Source organism: Lepidothrix coronata, unplaced genomic scaffold (assembly GCF_001604755.1).
Source record: "Lepidothrix coronata isolate B3197 unplaced genomic scaffold, Lepidothrix_coronata-1.0 Scaffold178, whole genome shotgun sequence".
NCBI classification, from domain to species: Eukaryota; Metazoa; Chordata; class Aves; order Passeriformes; family Pipridae; genus Lepidothrix; species Lepidothrix coronata.
In genome coordinates, this window is record NW_016690358.1 from 1,827,722 (window position 1) to 1,851,532 (window position 23,811).

Sequence of the window (23,811 nt, forward strand, 5' to 3'; positions counted from 1 at the left end):
TTTTTTTTTTCTGTTGTTGTTTTGGTTTGATTTTCAAGGTCAATTGGTCCCAAAAAGTGACTGCTGTGAACAAGGGCCCTACAAGCTGGTGACACGGGGCCATCACTGCTTTTGGCATCTGGATGCTCCAGCCCTGCCAGGAGCAGGAGGTGAGCTGGGGACAATCCCCAGTGAAAGGACAAGGGGCGTCTCCACCACTGTGGGACCTGTTCCTGGACCAGCAAGAGCTTCCAGCTCTGCTGCCTGTGGAGCAGCCTGGGGTTCCCTTGGTCCCATGCCATGGTTGTCACCTGGGAGGGTGACAAGGGACAGCAGGGAGGGGGAGAAAAGGTGCTGAGCTGATCCCAGAGTGGGGGAAAGAAGGAGATGAAGGAGGAGGAGAAGCAGGAGGGCAATGGGATGGAGGACACGAGCCCCTTCTGGCTGTTGAGGCATGTTCAGAGTATTCTAGGATGGATACCCTGGCCCAGATACAAGGTCCCCCTCTGCTTGGTGACTGGGTCACCTCAGAGTTTGCTGGTGAACACACACACACACCCCCACACCAGGCACACCTGGTTTGGGGGGGATACAGCCCCTCACACCCCACACCAGGGGCTGTAACCCATGGCCCCACAGCAGTTAAGAGAGTCCCTCAGTCCTTCCAATGGCTGGAGGTGAAAGACCCCCCACACACTTCCCACTCATTCCCATCCCGCATCCATGACCGTCCCCTCCTTTCCAAGGCCCGGGGGCGATGCCTCTAATCCCCTGATGGTGTCTCAGCCCCAGCAGCTGCCGGGGGCTCCGTTTTGCCACCCTATTTGCAGCCTTTTCATCAGGGCTATGATCGGGGCTGTGTTTCTGCCGGCCTCCCTTGTCTCAGCACCTCAGCTCGGCAACTCCTCCCTCTGCTCGCTGGGCTGGAACGAGCGTGTTCCTGCTGCCGCGTGTCCCCGTTAATTAGCACGGCTGACCGGGTTTCCTTCATCAGCGCTAATTGGCCAGGTCTGTGGCTGTGCCTTTCCCTTCCCGGCTCTCGCACTGCCCTGGGGTGATTTTAGTGCGAGAGAGAAAGGAAACGAAACTCAGCGTGCCTCCTCTGCACACATCCTTCCACCGACACCCGCAGCTGGGGACACGGGGACACCGTGGGGCTCAGGGCACCGGGGAGGCTGCGACTCCTCAAACCACAGCTCTGCAAAGCCTCTGTTCCCCACCAGTGGTGACCATCCTCTCCTCCCCTACCCACAGCCCCCACCACCAGGCTCTAGGTGCCCAGTGGCATCACCAGCAAAGAGGGCAGCGATGCCCAGTGCCCTGGGATGGGCAGGTAGTGGGGACAGCCCGCAGGTGGCACCTGGAAGTGCTCAGCCCTGCTCCCCATCAGCTGTGGGTCGCTGTGATTGATCCCCACCATCACCCTCCTTGAGCTGCCCCTACTGTGCTCCAGGTGATCCTGTGTGGAAGGGACAGCAGCTCCTGGGCTGGGGGCAGAGGGCACGATGTCACAGGGGCCCCACAGCACCAGGTGGGTCCCCACCTGTCACCACCCTGACCCTGTGGCCTCCCCTGTGGTCTGGAACTGCCTGCCCCAAAGGAGGATGCTCTGGTTGGAACCCCCTCCCACGGGGGTGCACACGTGTGTGTGACCAGGACTGTCCCCATGTGCACGGGGAGGAGAGGAGGGCTGAAGGCTACAAGGGAATCTGGGGAGGGGGGTGTCCATCTGAGAGGTGCACGGGGATTTCCGGGGGTCTCCGTGGAAGTGCAGTAGGATGGGGGGAGTGGGGTCTCTGTGGGGTGCAGGGGGATTTGGGGAATGTCTGTCAGTCAGCAAGGGAGGCTCGGGGGACGCTCTCTGTATGTGAGGGCAGACTCGGGGACTGCTGGGGGGCAGCGGGTGGAGGCCACAGAGCTGCACCTGGATGGAGACATGGGTAGGGAGGGATGGGAGTACAGGAAGGGGGAGCTGTTCTCTGCTCAGCTGGAGCCTCCTGTGCTCTGCTGACAGCAGGGACCAGCCCCAGCCGCCTCCCGCCCCCATCCCCGGCTCAGTCTGTCTGTCTCTCGGGGCTGCTCTGCCCCCGCCTCCTCCACCCTCCCCCTCACATCTGGCCAGCAGCAGCTTATTTTTCCCTCCACAGTTACGACACCCTGAGCCACGGGATGTTTTTCTTCAGCGTGTGTTGGACCCCCCACAGGGAGAGGGTGGGGGGATCTCCTTGGCCGGGGAGCTCTGGTCACAACTCCTGACCCCTCCTCCCATCCACCCTCCTCAAGCACAGAGAGGGGAGCCCGGGCTCCACGAACAGGGAATCATCCCGGGCTTGGGGAAGGGAGAGTGGATCTCTGCTGGTGATGGGGAAGGTGATGGGATGGATCCCCACTGGGTCTGGAGAGGCATGATCAGATCCCCCCAGGACTGGGGAACAGTGATCAAATCCCTGCCAGTGATGGAGAGGGGCCTCTGTACCCCCTTGGGGCTGGGGAACAGTGACCAGATCCCTGCCAGTGATGGAGAGGGGCAATTGGATCCCCTTGGGTGTGGGGAAGGGGCTGTAGCTGTGGACACCACCATCTCCTCAGTCATGACCCACAGCCATGTCACCCACCACTCAAAGGCCTGGAGGACCAGAGGATGGGGGTGCCCCAAAAGCAGCCCTAAGGGACATAAAATTTGGGGTGCTCCAAGACCATCCCCACTTTTGGAGCCAGGCTGGGGTTGATCCCTCCCACCCCAACCAGAAGCAGCAGAAATGGGATGGACAGGCCCCATCCCTGCCTCCCTCCTCCCACTGGAATAAACACCACTTATTCAGAAGAAACCATTTTATTATTTTTTTTTCCCAAAGAAAAAAAGCAATATAAATATTAGAGTATAAAACTTGCGTGTAACACATCGACATTGGTCTATATGGGTATAAGAAGGATATAAGCATATATATAATATATAAGTATAATTCAATATTAGACACATTGAAAGGGCAAACGTGTTTTCATTTCACGTACACTCGGAGCACAGACCACATGGAAAGAAGATACAGAGAAAATTGAAAATACTGATGTCCACAAGTTAGTTACTGCAATTAAAAATAACACGCCACTAAATACACGACACTCACTACGCTACCTCAGATTGCAGATTAAAAAGAAAATATAAAGACTACGATTCAGCTACAGCATTTCTAGAGGGAAGGGGGGGCAGGTGGCAGCTGCAGGGGACAGGGTGGGAACCGTTCCCAGTGCAGCCAGAGCTGGAGGTGGCTGGATCCGGATGAGACACGGAGGATGCTCCTGCTGCCCTGGGTTTGGGGAGGGGGCTGGGGTAGGGTGAGCCTGGCTGAGAGGGCTGGATCTGCTCGGGTGAGTTACGTGTTAGTGATTAAAAAAGGAAAAAAACAACACACACCCCCTGGGAAACTCGGTGCGGCCCCTTCCTGGCCACCCCACAGCCCCTCCTCACTCTGGCTACACAAAGCCCCCCTCTGCCTCCCTGGAGGGCTCAGAGCTGCTTTGCTATGGGAAGCTGGCCTGGTGCAAGGATGATGGGCATGTGGAGAAACTCTATTCCTCATCCTTTGATTCTCTCCGTGGGGTGGAAAGCCCAAAGCCAGCGGGAGCATCACTTCTTCCAGGTTGGCCCTACACGGTCCCATTTGACATTCCCTCAGTTATTGCCCCCAGTTTTGCAGCATCACCCCCTGCTTTTGGGTCCCTTCTCTGAATCTGGTCCCCAAACGCCACCAAAACAACCATCACTTACTCAATCACCAACTCTGCACCAAAGCCATGCACGGGCAGCTCTGCAGATCCCGCCCCTTCGGGCGAGACCCCCCGAAACAACCGCCTTATAAAAAACCGCCTTATCCCCCCAAAATTACCTTTTGGGGCCCAAATAAGAAGCAAGGAGTTTCCCCACCCCGCCTGACCCACCCCAGCCCCTCCCACCCCTTCCCCCCGAGGCAGCCCCGGCGCGGGGGCTCGGGCGGCTGCCGGCGCGTTCACACCACGCTGCGTGTGGGCATGCGAGGACTTCTCCGGGTCCGTGTGGAGCTACTGCGCTAGTGCAGGTGTGAGGTGAGGGACGTGCATGCAGACACTGTGCACAGACGTGAAGCGTCGTCCCCGGGTGTCCCCTCGGGCGGGGGACCCGGCCGGGCACCCGCCTGGCCGCGGGGGAGCGAGGCTCTCTTAGCCTTAATTCCATAAGAACATCGACTGTACATATAAATATTTACTGCAAAGAAGGTTTGAGATGTGTCTGCTCTTCGGAGACCCCTAGAACCGCCGGGGCAGCTGCCGCACACCTCGGCAACGCTCCCTATCCAATTCCCTGCCTCTCACACAGCGGGAGGGCTTTTTACTTTCTCATATTTCAGGCCATTAGTGGTTACACTTTAAAAAAAAAAACCAAACAAACGAAAAAAAATGTTTAGGATGCAGCTTTGCCATATTCCCTTTGATTCATGCAATATAAACACTTGTTGTTTTTTTTTTTTTTCTGGGTGACAGGTAAGCAGGAACTGAAGCACTCCCTACCAACTTCCAAATTCCAAAATCCATCACTATCATTATCTGGGGCAGGGCGGGGGGGGTGAATTTTATGAATGGAAAATTTAAGAGCGAAGAACTGGAGCGTGGGCTCTAAGCTAAGAACTTCCTTTTCCATTCCAAACAAAAAATGATTGAAGGGCTACATAAATCAAAAGATCCACGTTAAAATTATTTACATTGGGCAAAGCCGAGCACAAAGCCTCGGACTACCTGGGAGCAAATCGGATCCAAAGACGTGGCAAAAGACCTTCCGCCCTTGCATATCCTAATACCCGAGGGATCGTATAAAACATTATTCACAGGGCACTTGTTTGTGTTCGGTTGAGCTTCCAGATTGGTTTCCATCACGAGGTCTAAGAGCAGCGAGTCCCTGCTCCCAGACCTGATGATGACGAGATACATTCGCAGCATTTCCTACTTTTGCATCACAAAATAAAAACCAAAAAAAAAATAAAAAATTCACATTCGTCCTCCGGCCTGGGCTGTGGGTTTTTTTTTTTTTTGGGGGGAGTGCTGGAGCCGGCTGCCCTGTAGCTCTAAGGTCTCCTTCTTCTTCTTCTTCTCTACTTCTTCTCCTTCTTCCCGGATTTCTTCTTGTTGCCCGCGGCGGGGGCGGCGTTCTTGGCGTCGCGCTTGCCGGCGGCGTTGGTGAGGGTGGCGTTGCTGCCCGGGATGTAAACGTTCTGCCGGTAGTCGGGGACGTGCTGCAGGGTGAACTGGGGGCCGTAGCGGGCGCTCAGCCCCATCGTGCCGTTCCCGCCGCCCAGGGTCGAGTTGCCATCAGCAGCTTCTGTGGGGAACGCCAGAGGGAGGGGGCAAAGACAAGGGCACGTTGTTAAAGCCGGCCGGAGCCCACCCCGAGCCCCGGCAGCCCCCCCCCCGGGGCATCAAACTGCCAAACCCACACCTGGGTCCCGCCAACCATCGCACCGTGCGTGCCGGGGAGTGCGGCACAGACACCCTCCCGCCCCCCCAAAGTGCCCAGACATACTGTGCAGCCACAATCGGCAGTAATGCATTAAGGGAAATCCGATATTTATTTATTTTTCCACCGCGTTTAAAGCCCTGCCCCCGGTGTTTCTCCAGCCAGGTTTATTCAGGGAGCAGGGCGCGGGAGAGGAGAAAGACAATCTCTCCCCTGCAATACCGCCAAATGGCTCTAGGAAGCCGAGCACGAAGGAGATCCACGCCAGAGAGCGGCTGATGGTCCAGGTCTGGGGGCAGGGGGAGGGGAAGGCAGGTTCGTTCCTGTCGCTATGCAAAGCTCCAGCACGGAGAGAGAGAAAGCAGGAGCGGGGAGGGGCTCAGGGCCCCCCCGGGATGCCGGGGCTCTGCTGGATGGTGGAGACCAGATGGAGGTGGGGGATGCGTGGAGGCAGGGGGAGAAACGAGCAGGGGGGGATGGTAAAGCTCAAGCGATGCTGTTGCCATGAGCTGCTGCCTGATCTGCTCCGGTGCAGCTGCCTGTGCAGGGCTCAGGGTGGGATCCTTGCACAGCCCTGCTCAGAAATGATTTGCTAAAACCCAGTCTCTGTATCAGAGGTTCCCATCTCAGCCTTTAAGTGCCTCGTGCTCATGGCTAAGGACAGGCTCTCCTGGGAGGCTGGAGAGACCCAGCGAGGCCACCCAAAGAGCCCAAGGCAGAGCCCAGGGAAGCTGCTCCCCCCTTTAACAGGCAGAGAGACTGCAGGAATAACGAAAAACAACGAGCAGAGATGGTGGGCTGGTCCCCTCGTGTTTCTCCTCACTCCAGATCAGCTCTGTGCACGTCTCTGTGTTGCTTTTGCTTTCCCCTAAGCAGATGGGGGTGACTAAGCCAAGCAGAAAGCTGGACAAAAAGCTGGCCCACATCCCACCAGCCCCCTGAAACATGGCTGTGTACACATTCCCTCGCAGGGGTCAGAAGTATGAAGCAACTGCAGTTTGAAAAGTTACAGCTGCTCTGCTGGAGCAGGAGGAGGGAAAAACACAGCGAGGCCAAAAACAGGCACAATGTTGTGCACTGGGGTGGGGGGACGTGGGGCACAAACACGGGGAAATGCCATTTCCCTTTCCCCTGGGGAAGAATTCACTGCAGGAGGGTTTTTCCAGAGTCCCCATTAAATGGGTTCCAGACCCAGCAGGCCTTTGAAGACCTTGGGCTGGGGAGATGCATGTCTATAAGCAGGAGCTTAATTCATTAACAACCAACTCAACCCCACACCCATTGGGTGTTACAAATGATCCCCATGGGATGAGAGGACTGAGATGTGCAGGGATTATCTCACAGGTGCACTACAGACTCCAGCCATGAGGAAGATTGCTTTTTCTGGACTGTCCCAGCTGGAAACAGCCCAGTTAGAGGCTTGGTGGACTTGGAAACTTTCTCCTCCCCGGGTATTGCTGCCCTGTGTCCCTCTTGGGCCATCCCAGATGACCAGGGCTCTGAGCAGGGAGGGGCTGGGGGCTGCCAGCACCATTCAAGTCCTCATGAATTAATTTGCAGTCTCAGCACAGCTTTCACCAGGCAGAAAAAGCCACTGGTGAAGTTCCCAGCCTGCCCGTGGGTCCCGGGTAAGGGAGAAGGGCTGTTTCTAGGTAACACTGACATTAAGGATGAAAAGAAGAGAGAACAGGAACAATAGAGGGTTATAAATGGGCACCGAGGTGCTCTTGCCAAGCAAGGCACTTCAGCTCTTGTTGCTGGAAAGGTCATGCTCAGCCTTTACCAGCAGCCAGACATTGTCCCAAACGGTCCTGAGGAGGAAAACAAGAATTTGGGCTTCAGCAAAAATAATCAGCTCAGGGCTCCATCCCCCAGAGGCAGCCCTGGAGCACGTGCTGCTGCAGCTGCTGGTGGGGCTCTCAGGAGACCCCAATTTAGTGTGTCTGCCCTGCCTGAGGGGGAGAAGGATCTCCTCGGGCTGCCTTTCCGTCTGCTCTCCCACCATCTCATGGCACCTCTATAAATTCCCACTGGAAGCCAGAGTATTTTAAGGACAGGATGTCTGCCCTTTAGTGTCTGGTGTCCTGGAGCATCTGTGCTCCTTGGCATGTCTTAGCAGCTGCTTCTGCCCATTCAGATTGCTAAAAACACTGGCTTTTCATGTCATTCCCAGCTGCAAGGGAGGAAAATCCAAAGAAAGGATGCCCAGGAAGGGAGACAGAAGCCCTACAGGAAGGTCACAGCCCTGTGGGGAAATCAGCTCCCCAGGTACTCTGACTTGGGAGGGTGATTTAACCATTTAATCCTTGGAGCAGATGGATCACACAGGCCTGGTTATGGCAGGGCCAGCTCTGCCTCTGGCTGAAGTGAAGGATAACACCTGGCACAGGGTACAGATGCATCCAGGGCATCACGTGTGTCACTGTGTCCCACCTGCCACGCCGGAGCTCTAACAGAGAGCTCAGTAAGAGATAAGGATCATTTAAATAGCCAGGAAACATCAGCCAAGGATGGGCAGCACAAAGTTTAATGGGCAATTAGTGCTGCCCCTAATCAAAGCCTGCTGAGAGCAGAAAGAGAGGACAGAGAGCAGGGCTGACATGAAAACACTGTGCTAGTGGAAAAAACTTGTGCTGTGTCCCCATCCATCCATCCAGCACAGAAAGGAACGAGCAAGGGCAAGAAAAGCATGGATAAGGAAAAGCCATTATCTAGAGGATGGATCTGATTTACATCAACCCCCTGGGATGACTGAAGCCGTGGGAGAGGTCAGGGCTGTTTGAGACTCATGAACTGGGGGAGATTTGCTGAAATGGGGCTCCGGGGGCTCCATAGAAGTCGGTGCTTAACTTGGAAGGGACCCTCTCAGCTCTGATCCTGGGGACTGCTGGAGCAGCAGTCAGAAAAAAACAGCTTTATTTGCCAGCAAGGAAACCGGATCTGGAGGCCCTGGGTGATGATAACCACGTGCAACCCCCAAAGGCTGTTTTTCCATGGTCTTTTTTTTCAGAGCAAAGACACATTTTCACATTGTTTCTTTCCCTGGAGTGTAAACAACTCCCTTGCCTCAGACCTTCGTCCCCTTCCCCAGCCAGGGCAGCTGTCTCCAGGCTGCCTGGTGTCTGAGGAGCAGCAAAGTTCAGCTGCAGCAGCTTTCCAAGAAAGCAACTCCAAAGCCATCCCTCAGATTCCTTCCCTCCCAACAGCTCAAAGGAAACATCCTAAGCATTTTGCACGGGGTTTTAATGGCTGTGCTGTTGCTTCTATTTTTAAATCAAGGGGGGAAAGACTCGGAGGTATTTATAAATAAAGGCTGTATGAAAACCAGCCTCTTTATCTGTGGTGCTGCACGGAGTGATAATTGTACTTGTTTTATTCAAAGCCATGGAGACTGTGGGTGTGTGGGAACACCCTCCCTGCCCACCACTTCCACACAGCCATAAACCAGAACAAACCGACCCAAAATGACCCCAAACCACCCCCCTGTGACTACAACTGCAAAGAGGCAGCAGCAGCCAGTGGGGAAAACCTTAGTGAGTTCACGGCTCAGCAGAGGAACCCGGGGAGCTCCTCTGGACACAAGGTTTGTTGGGAATACTGACTCAGGCATTTACTGTTTCCCTGGCCCTGCCACATGCAGAACATCCAGCCTTTCCACCTCCTCACCTCACAGCAAGTTGCAACACAGCAGTTTCATTTTAGTGTGACCTTCTGGAACCAGGTAGTTTATAAAAGATCACCTCAAGACCGGCTCTCACATGTAACACAACCACATCACGAGCCAGGTGACGTTCTGCCCAGTACATGGGAAATAAAGTTTGAGTGGAAGAGGTGTCCCTGTCTACAGCAATCTGCCTGAATCCTTCCTGACCCCCTCCTCTGCAGTGCTTTCCCACCAGCTTTGGGATCTGTTGAAGAAGGACTCTTGAAGCCAGACAAACCAGTCCCACCAGGATCTTATTTAACAGCATGAACCCAAGATGCCCCTGCAAGAGCAGTGTCGTGGTTTTCCCCCACGTGATGGACACCAACCGTTTGCTGAAGCCAGGATCATGGCTTGGAGCATCTCCGTGTCAAACTGGTTGTTGGGCCAGGCTCCAGCTTCCTCTCCATTCTGGGAGCTTTGGGAAAAGAAAACAAACAGCAAGTTACTGCAGTTCAGTCTGGAGGAGGGGGTTTGTCCACTGCATGCTTCAAACCCTTCTATTAAATAAAACTCAGGAGTCAAGACCGTTTCAGAGGTGTCCATCCCTCACTGGGCTTTTGAAGAATAACCACAAAAAGCACTTGGGGACTCAGTGATGCTTCCAGCAACACCCACCTAACTCCTGCTGACTTCAGAGGCTACAGCCAGCAGCTCCTCACCTCAAAATCCCAGCAACACAGAATCAGAGAATCACAGAACAGGCTGGGTTGGAAGTGAACTAGAAGATCATCTGGTTCTGACACCCCTGCTAAGGGACATTATGTAATCCCTTCCCAAAAATATACTGTAATATCATAAAAATTGCTGTCCTAAATCCCCAGAGGTGTATGCACCCTTGTACAACCAGATCCTCTGTTCCTCTTGCAGGCTGTGTGAGTGGATGCACCTTTCAGGCTACAGCTCCATTCTGCAGCTTCCTTTGTAAGAAAACTCGTGGCACGGTGGGCTTTGGGATCATCATGGAGCCAACTGCCCAGCACCACAGAAGATGCTCTGAACAGAGTCCAAGATCAGCTGCCAGCTCTGCAGAGCTGGCACCAAACAGCACTGGGGAGGCTGGAGCAACAGGGAGAGGAGAGAAGGGAAGTGGGCACCTGCCTTGTTTCCCTGGGACTGGCTGATGGGGGTGCTGAGCATCACAGATCCGCCTGGGAAAACTCAGGGGATGCTGTCAGGCTTTGGCTAAGGAGGTTTTGTGACTGAGGTTACAATCAGCAGTCTGTGTGCAGTCTAACAAGCCCTGCTTTCATCTTTGCCAGGTGTCAGCTGTGCTCAGCCACTGCTCACTGGTCAGGGCTGTGCTCACAGAGCCCCTCCAGAGCCTCCACACTTCCTAAACATCTCACCAGCTTCCTGGGTCCCCCTCTGCTCTGTCCCTAAGTGACCTCATCACTCAGAGCACCTCTCCCTCCTCTCCCAGCTCAGTGCTCTGACCACCTACAGTTCTTGCCACCCACTGGGATGCCAAAATTTGCCCCTTTGGCTGTGTGCTGGCTCCCTTGGAATGAGGGCTGCTGTTCTCTTGCAGCTGGGAGCTCTCCTGAAGTGAGATGGGGGGCACTGGAAAGCCCATTTCCCAGGAAAGTGTTCAAACCACCAGGCTACAGGGCATGGAAGTGGCCTCCTCCACCGCTGTGTTCCCAGCCCTATGCCCAGGAACTGCCAGACCCTGAAGCACTGCTCAGACCCAATGCCCTGCTCAGACCCCAAAACCCTACTCAGACCCCCAATTCCTGCTCAGACATGCTCCAGAAGCTGACACCCCCAGCTCTGGGATCTCCTGCCCGAGTGCTCAGCACCCCACATGTTGCAAATGCCAACACGGGCAGTGTTGGTGCCAACTCAGTGCCATGTGCTGGGCAGCAGATGGGCTCCTCACTGCCATGCTGAGCACCCCACTGCCCGAGTGCCCCTGCTGCCTGTGCCTGCTGCAGCCCTCACACACAGAACAGGCTCAATATGGACATTTTGGAATTGGGATGGACCCACAGCCACATCCTTGGAGGTTGTGTCTGCCACAGTGACCTTGCAGCGTGGGCAGCTCCATGCCCAGCTGCATCCCTCTCTGCAAGGAGAGAAGCCTTGAATGCACACAAACTTTCCCTGCCCCTGTGAAATTGTTCCCTGTGAGGGTGGGGAGGCCCTGGCACAGGTTGCCCAGAGAAGCTGTGGCTGCCCCATCCCTGGAAGTGTCCAGGGCCAGGTTGGACGGGGCTTAGAGCAAGTGGAAGGTGTCCCTGCCCATGGCAGTGGGGTTGGAAGAGATGATCTTTAAGGTCCCTTTCAACCCAAACCATTCTGGGATTCTATAATATATGTTCAAACCCCCTTTGAAACACAATATCCAACTGNTGTGAGGGTGGGGAGGCCCTGGCACAGGTTGCCCAGAGAAGCTGTGGCTGCCCCATCCCTGGAAGTGTCCAGGGCCAGGTTGGATGGGGCTTAGAGCAAGCTGGGCTGATGGAGGGTGTCCCTGCCCCTGGCAGTGGGGTTGGAAGAGATGATCTTTAAGGTCCTTTTCAACCCAAACCATTCTGGGATTCTATAATATATGTTCAAACCCCCTTTGAAACACAATATCCGATTGTAAGGATGGGGGGGGGGGCTGTCACAGGCACTCTGTGGAAAATCTGGTCTTCAGCAACTTGTCCAAAGACATGCAGGACCTGTGCCAGGACCACACAACACCTCCTGTATCCCCTGGCTGATCCATGCCCAGCCGCTGTGCTCACACCCGTCCATCTTCAGAGGATGCAAATAACCACTAATGTAGCAGAAGCTGCCCCGGCACGACCCTGCCAGCAGCATCACTCCTGAAATACCTGCTGTCTGCCGCATCCCAGGGCGTCCTGAGCACTATTTATATCCCTCCTGAGCGCCGTGTGTGGTGGCACAGTTTCAAGGAGGCCAGAAATGAGGTGTGCCCGCCTCCCTGATTGATTCCAGCGCCTGCGTGACGGTGGGGCTGAGAATCCTCGGCTGTCGGTCCCTCTGCCCTGCCCTCAGTGTCCTGCCAGTGCCATGCAGGCAGTGAGGACAAGGTGGGGACAGCCCTGGGGCTGCAGTGACCCGTTAATGTCACAAACAGGGCTGGGAAAGAGCCCTGGGCGAGATCCAATAAAGGACTTAGGAACCTGCACTCCATGGCAAACCACAACACATTCAGCCACAAGTTAACCCCAGCAGCTCCTGCCCCACCCCCCACTGGAAGCTGAGGTTCCCAGGCTTTTCAGGGCTGCAGGAAAGCTGTCCAGAAACGACCCTGAGCCTCCTAGGTGCTGGTCCTGGCTCTGGGAGCTTCCCCAGTATGATGGTGGCACCCAGGGATGGGGGAAGAGAAAGCAAAAGGAAGTGCCAAATACATTTTGGGATTTTTGTGACTGTAACATTCCGGTGGTTTGAACTCTGTTTTGAAATTAGAGGCCCAAGTTCAACTCTCTCTTTGATGTGGCATCACATTTTCCACCTCCCAAAAGACTTCTCTCCTCTCCCACCCCTCCTTCAGGCAACAGGCTCCCCTGGACAGAAGTTCTTCCTGCCTCCTGTCAAACCCATCCTCTGTGCCCTATGACAGTGGGAATGCACGGAGGGAAAGGCTCACTCTGTACTCAGGGCATTCACCTGCACCAGGACCCCAGACCTCACTAAGCTCCCTCACCAGCTGGTCCTCACTCCCCCACCACAACAACCTTGGCCCCAGGGCTGTATGCAGGCACAGACAGGAGAGCTGGCACCACTGAGCACCACACTTGGGCAGGGCCGGGTTGGAAAGGCAGGGATGAAGGGTGGTGGTTGGTCCCTGCAGCCTGGCAGGGGCTGAGGGACACGGCCCAACCCCTCCAGTGCACAGCACAGGGGGAGCAGCAGCACCAAGAAATGTGTGGATTTTGCTCAGGTTGTTCTGAGCTCTTGGGTTAGAGTTGTGTGCCCCAGGGAGGGGTGGCTGTGCATCACCAGCCAGCTCAGGTCACCTCCAGAGGATGGGCAGATTTCAGACCCGCTGTGAACTTCTGTGATGAGCTTCTCCAGTCCCTGTGTTATGTCAATACCCCACTGTGAGGGGGACAGACAAAGCCCTACATCCCCTTACTGTCCTGTGGGATCACAAAATCACACTGGAGAGGGCCATGAATCATAGAATCCTACGATGATTTGGGTTGGAAGGGACCTTAAGGATCATTTAGTGCTCCCAGCTCTCACACTTCCAAGCTGAAGGAGCTCTCTCAGCCCCTCCCTCCCTGCCTTGGGCTCCAGCGCTCGGATCAGTTTGGTGGCTCCCACATGGCCCCGTTTTTGTTGCAGTGGGGAGCCCAAAGCTATGCCCAAAACTGGGCACAGTGCTCCAGGTGTGGACCTGTGAGTGCCAAATTGAAGGCAACCATCTCTTCTCCTGACCTGCTGGCTTCAACCTTACCAGTAAACCCAGCCAGTCTCCATCACAGCAAGGGTGCACTGGTGACTCATGTTCAAGCTGACAGCCCCCACATCCTTTTCTGCAACCTTCCTGCACCCAGTGCTCCCAAATTCAGCACAAAGAGCCCCAAAGCTGTGTGCCTGCTCCCCATGACGCCACGCAGAAAAGCTATTTTAGAAATGCCTTAGAGTTGCAAAAAAATGGCATTGAGCTCATTTCTCTAAGCAGGAAATTCAAGTGCCTCAATTAGTTGCAGTGCAATCATCCAGAATTCAGAGGCACAGAAAAAAAAAAATACAAGGGCTGTAATCTAAAAACACCCAAAAATAACTTCTCTCAGTGGAAAAGGCACACAGCTGATGGCCAGACCTGGCTGTTTTCCATGACTATAGGATGGGGCTGTGAGTCACAGCTGTGAATCACTGATTCAACAGAAGGCAGCCTGCCCTGCCCTGCTTCCCTTTCCTGGGGTGGGCAGACCCCAGAACCCCCCCTTCTCACACTGCTCCCCACTCAGCTGCAGCCTTGGATGCTGCTGCAGGGAGCCTGCCCGGAATGGGAGGGCTGATTCCTATGGAAATGACTCCAAGGACTCGCTGTTTTTAATACAAATGCCATTGACTCAATAGGGTTGGTTTTTTTTTTTTTCTAAAAACCCATCCCCCATGGGATAGGGTTTTTTTTTTTCTCTGTTCAGTTCTACTCCACACTTCAAAGCTCAGAAAAGAGCTGGCTTTCATTTTTGGGAACGCTTCCAGCATAGCCAGAGCTGGAGAGGAGGAATCAAATCCATATTTGAGACAAACCCAGGGGTGCAGCATCTTAAGGGGCTCAGGGCATGGTGGAGACAGAGCTGTGTCAGCAGAGGCAGGTACAGCCCATGCACGACCTGCACATGCCTTCAATAAACGTGGCTACATGGAAATCAGGGAACACCGAGACAAAAGGCTTATGTGGAGGCCCTGACACAGCCCCACTGCATCCCTCCTGCATCCCAACTCTGCCCCATTACTGAGGGCTCTCACAAGCACCCCGCTGATGGGTGCACCTGGGTGATTTGCTGATCATCTATTTTGCAGCACCCTCAGCCATCAGGTCCCTTTTTATCTTCCACTTCCAGCAAGGAATTATTCCACTTTGAGCAGGGAATTATTCATTTCCTTGCAGGGTTGCCATGGAGCTCGTCACTATGGCAGCCAAAGGCCTTCCAAACATTTATTTGCACAACCGCCCCATGGATTCCTGAAAAATTGTTTTCCTTGCTCTGCAGCTGGTAACACGAGCCCGTAGCAGTGCCACAACAAACTGGAAAAGTTTATTCATGCCAGAGCAGTGCTGTAAGAGCCCCAAGGGACGCAGAGGGCAGCTCAGTGCCCTGCAGATTAGACCCTGGCACTCTGAGACGTCTGTCAGGGCTGTGGGCAGTGCTGGGGATTTTCCCGGGACACCCTCAGCATCCTCCCTCCTCTCTTATTTGGGGCTGTCTGGCTCCTATAGCAGTGGCCCTCCAGCCAGCCCCTCCCAAACCCCACGAGAAGCTGCTCCCAGGCTTCCCCACTCCAGGGAGGGGTGACTGGGATTTGCTTCTCCTCCCAGTCTCTCCCCTTTTCACTCCCATTTGCACCCCAGCTCCGGATGCTGCTCCCACCCTCCCATCACCTCCCCCAGACATCCTGCCCTCCCCTTGTCATCCAGTTCCCAGAGCCAGAGGTACATTCAAGCCCATTCCTCCAGCCCCATTCCCAGGCAGTACCTGCTCCCCCCGGGCTGCCCCCCTGTCAAAGCCCCCCTGCACTGCTCTTTCCTCTCTCCCAGCTTCCTCCAAGCTGTCCCCATCCCCCCCCTGCTGCCTCCCACACACAGCTCCAGCCGGAGGCAGCAGCAGCAGTAAAATCTCAGCCCGCGTGTTCCCAGGCTGGCCAAGTGACAAGTGAGAGGGAACAGACCCGGCCCTGCCGGTGCTGAGCCCGTGCTGCACTCAAGGCATGTGGGGACACAGCCCCTGGCTGGGGACACAGCCCCGGGGCGAGCATCCCTCGGTCCTGCTTCCCATGTCAGCATCCCACAGCCCACCACCCTCCCCCAGCCTCTGAAAAAAACGGAGTCGGCTCCAAAATTGCCCCAGTTTCCCGTCCTTTTCCCTTCCCTGACAGAGGATGCTGCCAGCCCTTCCCCCACGCTCCCCCGGCTCCACACATTCCCATCCACTTCTGTAATGCAATTACAGGGGCTGGAGAGAGCCTGGAGGAGGCCCAGCTTTAAGATCGTGACTTTGCAAAGATGGGACTGAAAATGTTAGCGGGGAAGTGTGTGTGGGGGGGAATATTTCCACCCTCCCAAAGCACCACAGAGTCTTTACTTCCAGCCAGTGGAGCTGCTGGGATGTACCTGCTCTGCTGGATGGAGGCAGAACAAAAGCCCACAATGTCTCTAAAAGGAGGACCAAGGCAGGGTCCCCCCTCCTGAGGACTCTTCTAGCCCTCCCGAAGGAGATGGAGCTGAGATCAGTCATTATTTCCCCTGGGCCATCCTACAGCCACCAGTGTCCCAAACCCGCCAGGAAGGATATTTTGAGAAATTCTTTGGAAAGGTTGTTGTGCCTGTTTGTTGGATCCATCGGCTCTGCAGCCGGCCATGGCACGTGCTCAGCTGTGCAGGAAGCAGATGGAGGGAGAAAAATTAAACTAATACATGTAGCACCTGTTAAATTACCTAAAATAGCATTTCTATGCATAAAACCCCGATGATGAAACTCCTGATATTCTGAGGGCTCTCCAGAATGAGAAATGCATCCCAATTGCTTGGATATTTCCCTTTCTCCATAAAAGATTTTACAGCTTTTGCCCCACTTGGCAGGATCGAGCTGGCTCAGACTTCAGTGGCCATGACAAATGAAGATAAAGGGATTTATGGGCCCAGGATGGTCAATGAGGGAAAGAAACAAAGGGAAGAAACACTCAGCAGAAAAGGGCTACGTGGTGTAGAAAGAAGCCCAAATACTGAATCTGCTGAGATTTGGGCTGTTAACAGACAAAAGGGTGGAGCCTGCATACAGGAGTGCTCACAGGTGGCATGGGGGACCAGCTCTGTGGTCTCTTGAATGTGGAAGGGGAGGTGGGGTTGGGACCAGGACATATCACTACAAAACCTTTAGCTTCCAGTCCCAGGATCAGCTCAGCTCCGTAGGAAGAGGGGGAAGGAGAGCAATAATCCAGAGACAAGTCCTGCTCCCAGCATCAAAACAGCTCCTGCCTGTCCCAGCACCCCAAACCCACTCCAACACTGCACCACGAGGCTGCAGCCCCTGCTCAGACCAAAGCCAGGCTCTGAGCAGCCTCACAGTCCTTTAAAGCAGCGTTTTCTCTGCAGTGTTTGATAGGAAAACCCAGTCACAAAATCACAAAATTGTTTAGGTTGGAAAAGTCCTCTAAGATTTGAGTTCAACCATTAACCCAGCACTGCCAAGGCCACCACTAAACCTTGTCCCCAGATGCCACATCCACGTAGCTTTTAAATCCCTCCAGGGACAGTGACTCACCACTGCCCTGGGCAGCTGTGCCAGTGCCTGACCACCCTTTCAGGGAAGAAACTTTCCCTAATATCCAACATAAACCCTCCCTGGTGCAACTTGAGGCCGTTCCCTCTTGTCCTGTTGCTTGTTACCTGCAAGAAGAGACCAACCCCCACCTGGCTGCACTCTCCTGTCAGAGAGTTTTAAAGAGTTATAAGGTCTCCCCTGAGCCTCCTTTTCTCCAGGCTGAGCACCTCCAGCTCCCTCAGCTGCTCCCGATGCTCCAGACCCATCCCCAGCTCTGTTTCCTTCTCTGGAGATGCTCCAGCACCTCAAAACCATGACCCTTTGAGTGGTCTTCAACCTTTCCTGTTTCAGGACCCACCAGGGCAACACCAGACTTGACAGAGAGAACCATCTGGCTGTTGTTTCTGTGGCTCCCTCCGAGCTGTTTGCTGAGCAAGTCACACAAACAGGCTGGGGGCTGCATCATCAGGCATGAACAACCACTTCAAATACTCCCCAAAAAGGCAAGTTCTCTCCCAGGCTCCCCAGGACCTGACAAAAGCTGGTGATTTGAGCTCCACAGCCCCAGAGGCTTTGGCAGGGGGGAAAACCCTCCCTTCAGAGCCGAGCTCCTTCACTGGCACGACTCCTCCTGCACTCAGAGATCCACAGCCCCACAAAGCACAGCAGCTCTCAATCTAGGAGAGCACTGTAAGTTTGATTATGGCTGTTCCCCCAAATGACCTCAAAGGGATCTCCAGAGGCTGCTGTGATTTTTCAGGCTGCAGGGCTCCACTCACACCTTCCCAGGACCTTGGGGTGGCAGTTTAGAGCAGCCCCACACTCCACATGCTGCAGGAGCTGGGGAGGAGTCACTAAATACTCAACACTGAACAGGCAGGCAAAAACAACCCAGTCAGAAGAAGCGGGAATTTCAGCCCAAAGATCTTTCTAATTCACCAGCAAAACATGTGGGACCACACCAGGCAAAGCAAACATCACTGCTGGCTTCAACCCTTGGGCGCATTTGGGATGGAAACCTGAGGATTATAATTATTTCCTAAACTTCCCACAGTGGCCGTTCTCTCTGCTGCTCCTCTTGCCCCCCACAATGAGAAGCTGCAGCTTGTCCAGCACCTCTGCCTGGCATATGCCCTGGCATGTTTCCACGTGTTTTCCATGAATGAGCAGAAGGTAAAGGGTTCAGTGTTTACCTGGACAGCCCCACTGGTGGCCCTGTGCATGTGCTTTGGAGTAAACATTTCGCTTGCTGCTGGCTCCACTAGAACACAACACAAGCTCACAACGTAAATTCCTAGAGGTTTACAACACCCACAGACATCCCTGTGGCTCCTGGGTTAGCAAGTGTTTATTTTTAGGAAGGATGTGGGTAAAGCCTGCAGTTGTGGCCAGTTGTCTCTGTGCTGGGTATCCACCCCCGTGCTGTGTAAGCCCACGAACATCCGTGTCTCCCTCTGTCTCATCCTCTGGTTCCAGTTGCTGCCTGCTCTGTGATGTCCCACCCAGACATGTAGGACATCCTGAGCACCCCAAAACCACACCACAATCCCCCCCTTGGTCTTACTTGCTTTGAGCCCCAAGAATGCTCCTGAGAGCTTCTTGGGACGCCTTTACTCCCCTCCCTGTCTCCCAGCACACACAGGCAGGCTGTGGTTAGTCCTGCAAGACCAACTCCCGGAGTTCTTGCATGAAAACAAAATAAAGAATGAAAAAAAATTCCTCTTTTCCTTCCCAGCTCTCCTGTGGGCACTGCTGCAGCATCTCCACTGTCAGCCCCAAACCCCTTGGGCATGGGGGGGAATGATGGACGGGGTCAGACAAAGCAGCTGAGATGCTGCCTAATGAGCAAGTGAAGTGAACATCACTATTGGCTGTGTTCAGCCTGGGAGGGGAAGCCTGGCCAGCAACAGCTTTGGGAAGCATTAACAAAGGGAGATTCAGGATTGGAGAAGATAAGTAGAAGGGGGTGTGAAATGGCACTCTGTATCTGCTTTACATGCTGTGCTCCTCCCTCCTCTGGGGTTGCTGGGGATATTCACACAGCTTCCCACCTCCTGGGGAGTACCCTGCCACACTCTCTGGGGTGTCTTCTGCCCGGGGTTGTATGTCCTTCCAGCCTGTCCATACAGCCCAGAATTGTCCTCACTCCTCCCACAAGATGCCCAGGACATACCGGCTCTTCCCACCCTCCTGTGCCCACCTGGGAGCGACACAGAGCCCTCCCCACTCCTCCAGGAAGGAAATCCTGACTTCAGCCAGGTGTTTTCCTGAACAAACCATCACACAGAGATCAAAACAAAGAGCAGCTGGGGTCAGGTAAGCACCATGAATGTGCAAGGCACAAAAAACCCCAAACCAAAACAACAAGATGGGTCCCTCGTACCAGTCTGTGTTCTCCCCCATACACGATCCCCCCTCCTCGCAGGGAAATCCCACACTGATGATCCCACAGGGATATCCTGCCACGATGCTGGACTGTACATTTACTCCTCATTGGACAATTCATTGTTGTAATCTCCACTTCAGCCCCTGATCTGATTTGTCTGGGAGTGGCATCTGCTGCTCGGAATCAGCCTGGATTCATTTACATTTGCCCAGCGACAGCACGGGTGCTTTGTTTTCTTAGAAAACAAAACACAAACATCATTAAATTAATCTATCCTCCTGTTTTTCCCAAACAAGATTAATTCAGAATTGCTTTGCTCAGGTCTGCCTCCCTACCATATTTTCAGAGCAGACTGTCTGAGCTCCTATTTCCTGAGCATGTGCACCAGAGCTCCCCTCCCTCGTTTCAGAACAAAGAGCAGATTCCCTTTGTTGTCCCGTAGCAACAACGTTCGAGATCAAGAGCCAGTACCTGTCTTACTGAGCTTTCCCTGTTCTGCCTGGTTCCAGGTGCTCAGAGACATGTGGGATTTGTTTTGATGGGCAGGGCTGTGCTAAGACAGGATTGTTTCTTCTCCAGCTCCCATGGAGACAGCAAGGGAGAAATCCCAACATGGGTTTAAGCTTGTTTTCTGGCTTAGGGTCAGTGCTGGACTCCCTCTGGGATCCATCCAAACCACTGGCCTAAGCTGCCGTGTTTGTATTGCTGTTTAATTTGGGTCAAATAGAGTTAAGAGCACATCCCACTTTTTTTCCTTTTCAGCTAAGAGGTGGGCTGTGTTCCCCAAGCTCCCAGCAGAGCCCTGCAGTTCAGAGAGCTCTTGGTGCTTCAGAGGTTCACCTGTCAGCAGGAGAAGCAGTTGTACAGGATTTCACAGAGAGCAACAGGCTCAGGCAGCTGCCCTTGCCCCCTCTTTAATAACTGTACTACCAACCAGAGCCTGGGGAATTCACACACCAGGCATCAAAACGCTGGGAAGAGCACGGGAAGAGCACAAAGGGGAGTGGGCTGCTTTCCAGGATTTGCCTGTTTGATCACTAGAGAGATGTCAGGGCTGGACACTGAACATATGGGAGCACTTTCTATTTCCATCCTTTAGTACTGTCCCACAGGTTTAGAATAAAAACATCCCCTTGATTTAACTTATAACAGGATGAAAGGAACCGGGGAAAAAACATCAGCAAGAGCTGTTTCGCTGCAGATGGGGACACAGGCAAGTGGGAAAACCAGCAGGGATTCAAATCCACTGAGTTTTTTTCAGTTTTTCAGCACCAGCCTGTGCCTGGGCGAAGTCTCTTTCCAAACCCAGGGGTCTAGCCCGTGCTATGGGATCCCCTGCCACAACAGGCACTGACAGGGGGCTCTGAGCTCTAGGGGAAGGTGTCCCTGCCCACGGCAGGGCGAAGAATGAGATAAGCTTTAAGGTCCCTTCCAACCCAAATAATTCTGTGATTCTAAGAGCAGCTGTTTCAGGGGCTGTCATGGGCACCCAGAGGTAACATCATGGCTCATGCACCAGAACTAACATGCCATGATAGTTCATCTCCCCACAAACAGTCTGAGGCTGCCTCTCCTCCTGTCCCCTCTCTTCCCACTCCACACGCTGCTGCTCCCACTTAGGAAGGGGATGGAGCTTGCAAAGAGCTCCAGGCAGAGGCTGGGAGCTGGGGTGAGTGTCACTGTCCCACGACCTGAGAAAAGGCCCTTGTCACTGAGCTAAGGAAGTCTGGACTGCATCAGCTCTGTGCCTTGAAAAGCCCCGGCAGGATGCTGGAAGAGGGAGCAGGAGAGCTTGCTCTGGTGGGGCTCATTTACTGCCTTCTCATAACAAAACTATTACAGCAGCCGTGGTGCACTTCTGCATTAACAGGGCTTTGTTAATTGTCATCTGAACTGGAGCGGAAATGGTTAGAAAGATTTTCCTTGATTAAAATGTTGTCACTGATGGGGAATTCAACAGACCTCTGAGAAAACTCTTCCAGCCATAGCTTTGTTTTAAAGTCCATGGCTGGTTTCTAGCACGAGCACTTTATCTAATTACATCAAACCCTCACTCCATTTTAGCTTTATCAGCTAGAAGAGCCTAATAGCAAAGTTTAATCACTTCAACAAGTTGGCTACAGCAATCTCTTAATTTTCTGATAAGCCAAATTATCGAGCCAGAGCCAGGGAAAGACTCAGACAGAACCAGCCTCTGCAGATGTTTAACTGGAAGCTCTGACACCAAAATCCAGGACCCAACACTTCCATGACACTATTTAAACCTCCATGGGAGCTGCCCAAGTGGCCACCAGGAATGACAAAGCACAGAGACACACTGCCTGACCCAGTCAGACGAGGAAGCACATCATCCAAATTTACTCCCAAGGGTATAATCTTTGGGTATGCCCCAACAGATAGAACCTTTTCACATATAAATTATCCTGGAGCCACCTCCTCCCGCACAATAACCTCTGGCTGGGGTATTCATGGAGGAAGGTGGACTCCCAGTTCAAGTTCTTCCTTATCCTCATGGTACTGAAGGGAGTTCACCCTCTGAAGAGGAGCCCTGGCCCTGCTTATGAACCAGGAGGGAAGATGGGAGAGGCAAAGAACATTTGGTTGTCAGTGGCCTCTCACTGTGGCCCAAGACAAGCAAAGTGTTGGGCCAGAGGCAAGACAGGGATACTCACTTGGGAGGCAGGTCCCTGCTCTGCTGCTGGGGCTTCTCATCCTTTCTGACCTCACACACACCTCACAGAGAGGTGGTGGAGTTTCCCTCCCTGGAGATATTCCAGAACTGTCAGGACACAGTCCTATGCCATGTGTTCTAGGATGACCCTGCCTGAGCAGGGAGGCTGGGCCAGGTGACCCCCTGTGGCCCCTTCCAACCTGACCCATTCTGTGATGCTGTGAATACATTTCAGCAGCACAGAGCTCAAGGCTCCAGGACTGGTAAGGGGAGTGATTTCCAGGGATTTGCAGTGGCCTCTGTGCAAGGAGAGGAATTAAGAATTTGGACTCAGAATCTAGTTTACATGCTCAAAATCTGCTTTAGAGAAGAGGCCTTTCTCTGTGAAACATATTTTCTAGTCCTTTAACCATCTCACAACTTCACCTGGAGTTTCCTCCAGTTCCTGACTGTCCTCCTTGAGGTGCAGACACCAAACCCAGACACACCATTGCCAACAACAGCTGTCACACCCCACCACACACAGCTGACACAGGAGCAGCTCCATTTCTGACTCTATCAATGACAGGGGACACCCATTCTCAGAGCTGCCAGTCAGGGACTTTCCATCACTGGAAGTGGCACACACAAAGGCAAGAAACCTTCACCCCACACAAAAATGGAGAAAGAGGCACTTACCCACTTGTTCCAGGTCTCTGGGTCTGAGAGAAGCGCCAGTCTGTGTTGGGCTGAGCTTGCTGCAGAGAAAAATAAGAGTTTTAATACCTCCATTCTTTCCTTTGAAAAATGAAAGCGAGCTGATCCTGGATTATTTCAGTCTGGAATATCAGCATGTTCCTTCCAAGTGAAGCAAATCAATTAGAACAAAGAGAAAGCTCCCCCCTCCCTCTTTCTTGAGTATTTCTGAACCAGCATGAATACTGAAAAGCATGACAAAAACTGTTCAGAGAATGATCTTCCAAAGCAGCTCAGGAAACCAGGCTGTGAAAGAAATGAAGCATGAAATAAACTGATAAGGGCATCAATTCAGCAGGAGCAGTGGTACCACAGTAATGAGCTTGGAGGAGGAAGGGGGAGTGTGGGGGTGGCAGAGTTAATTGATACTGAGGAAGATGCTTTTAATGCTCTAAGGTAAAATGGCAACAGACCTTCCTAATCTCTCCTCCTCCTGTCCTTAAAAAAGCCTGCCTGAGATCTTATTTTCATACATTGTATTTGAATGACTTTTCCTAGATGCTGTGGCCTTGGAGCACGACAATATTTTTCTGTCCACAGAGAAAAGAATGAACTTCCGACAGCAAGAGGAAAAAGCATTATTTGTTTAGGAGACACAATAACCTTCAGACACAACAGTACACTTTGTAACCTCATTAAGAAGCCCCCGTATCACTTTCTGCCCATGTTATTTTACCACCAGACAATGAACATTCTGTAAATAAGGAAGGACATGGAGCATGTTTGCTTATTCCTGTTTGAATTACGCCTTTGTGGAAAACACTAAATAGCAGAGCTGTCTTCTGTCTGGAAAACACACACTTCCGAAAATCATAATGAACTCTTCATTAAATAATTAAATAATAATAATTAAATCTTGATTAACTCCAGAGTGATGACATACTACCTGGAAAGGACAAC

General features: G+C 53.3%; 1 protein-coding gene across 5 annotated transcripts in view; it reads right to left on the bottom strand.

Moving 5' to 3' along the window:
- Positions 1-2,793: 2,793 nt before the first annotated feature.
- The window catches only part of PCDHGC3 (protocadherin gamma subfamily C, 3), a 37,473-nt gene continuing 16,455 nt past the window's right edge, over positions 2,794-23,811 (bottom strand). For 4 of the 5 annotated variants that reach the window (XM_017830388.1, XM_017830391.1, XM_017830386.1 and 1 more), the window contains exons 2-4: positions 22,855-22,913; positions 9,494-9,582; positions 2,794-5,326 (exon numbers count right to left, since the gene is read on the bottom strand). In XM_017830388.1, the coding sequence (XP_017685877.1) occupies positions 5,100-5,326; positions 9,494-9,582; positions 22,855-22,913 (375 nt within the window). In that variant the 3' untranslated portion in view covers positions 2,794-5,099. The remainder of the gene's footprint in view (positions 5,327-9,493; positions 9,583-22,854; positions 22,914-23,811) is intronic. The other variant, XM_017830387.1, reaches the window with a different exon arrangement.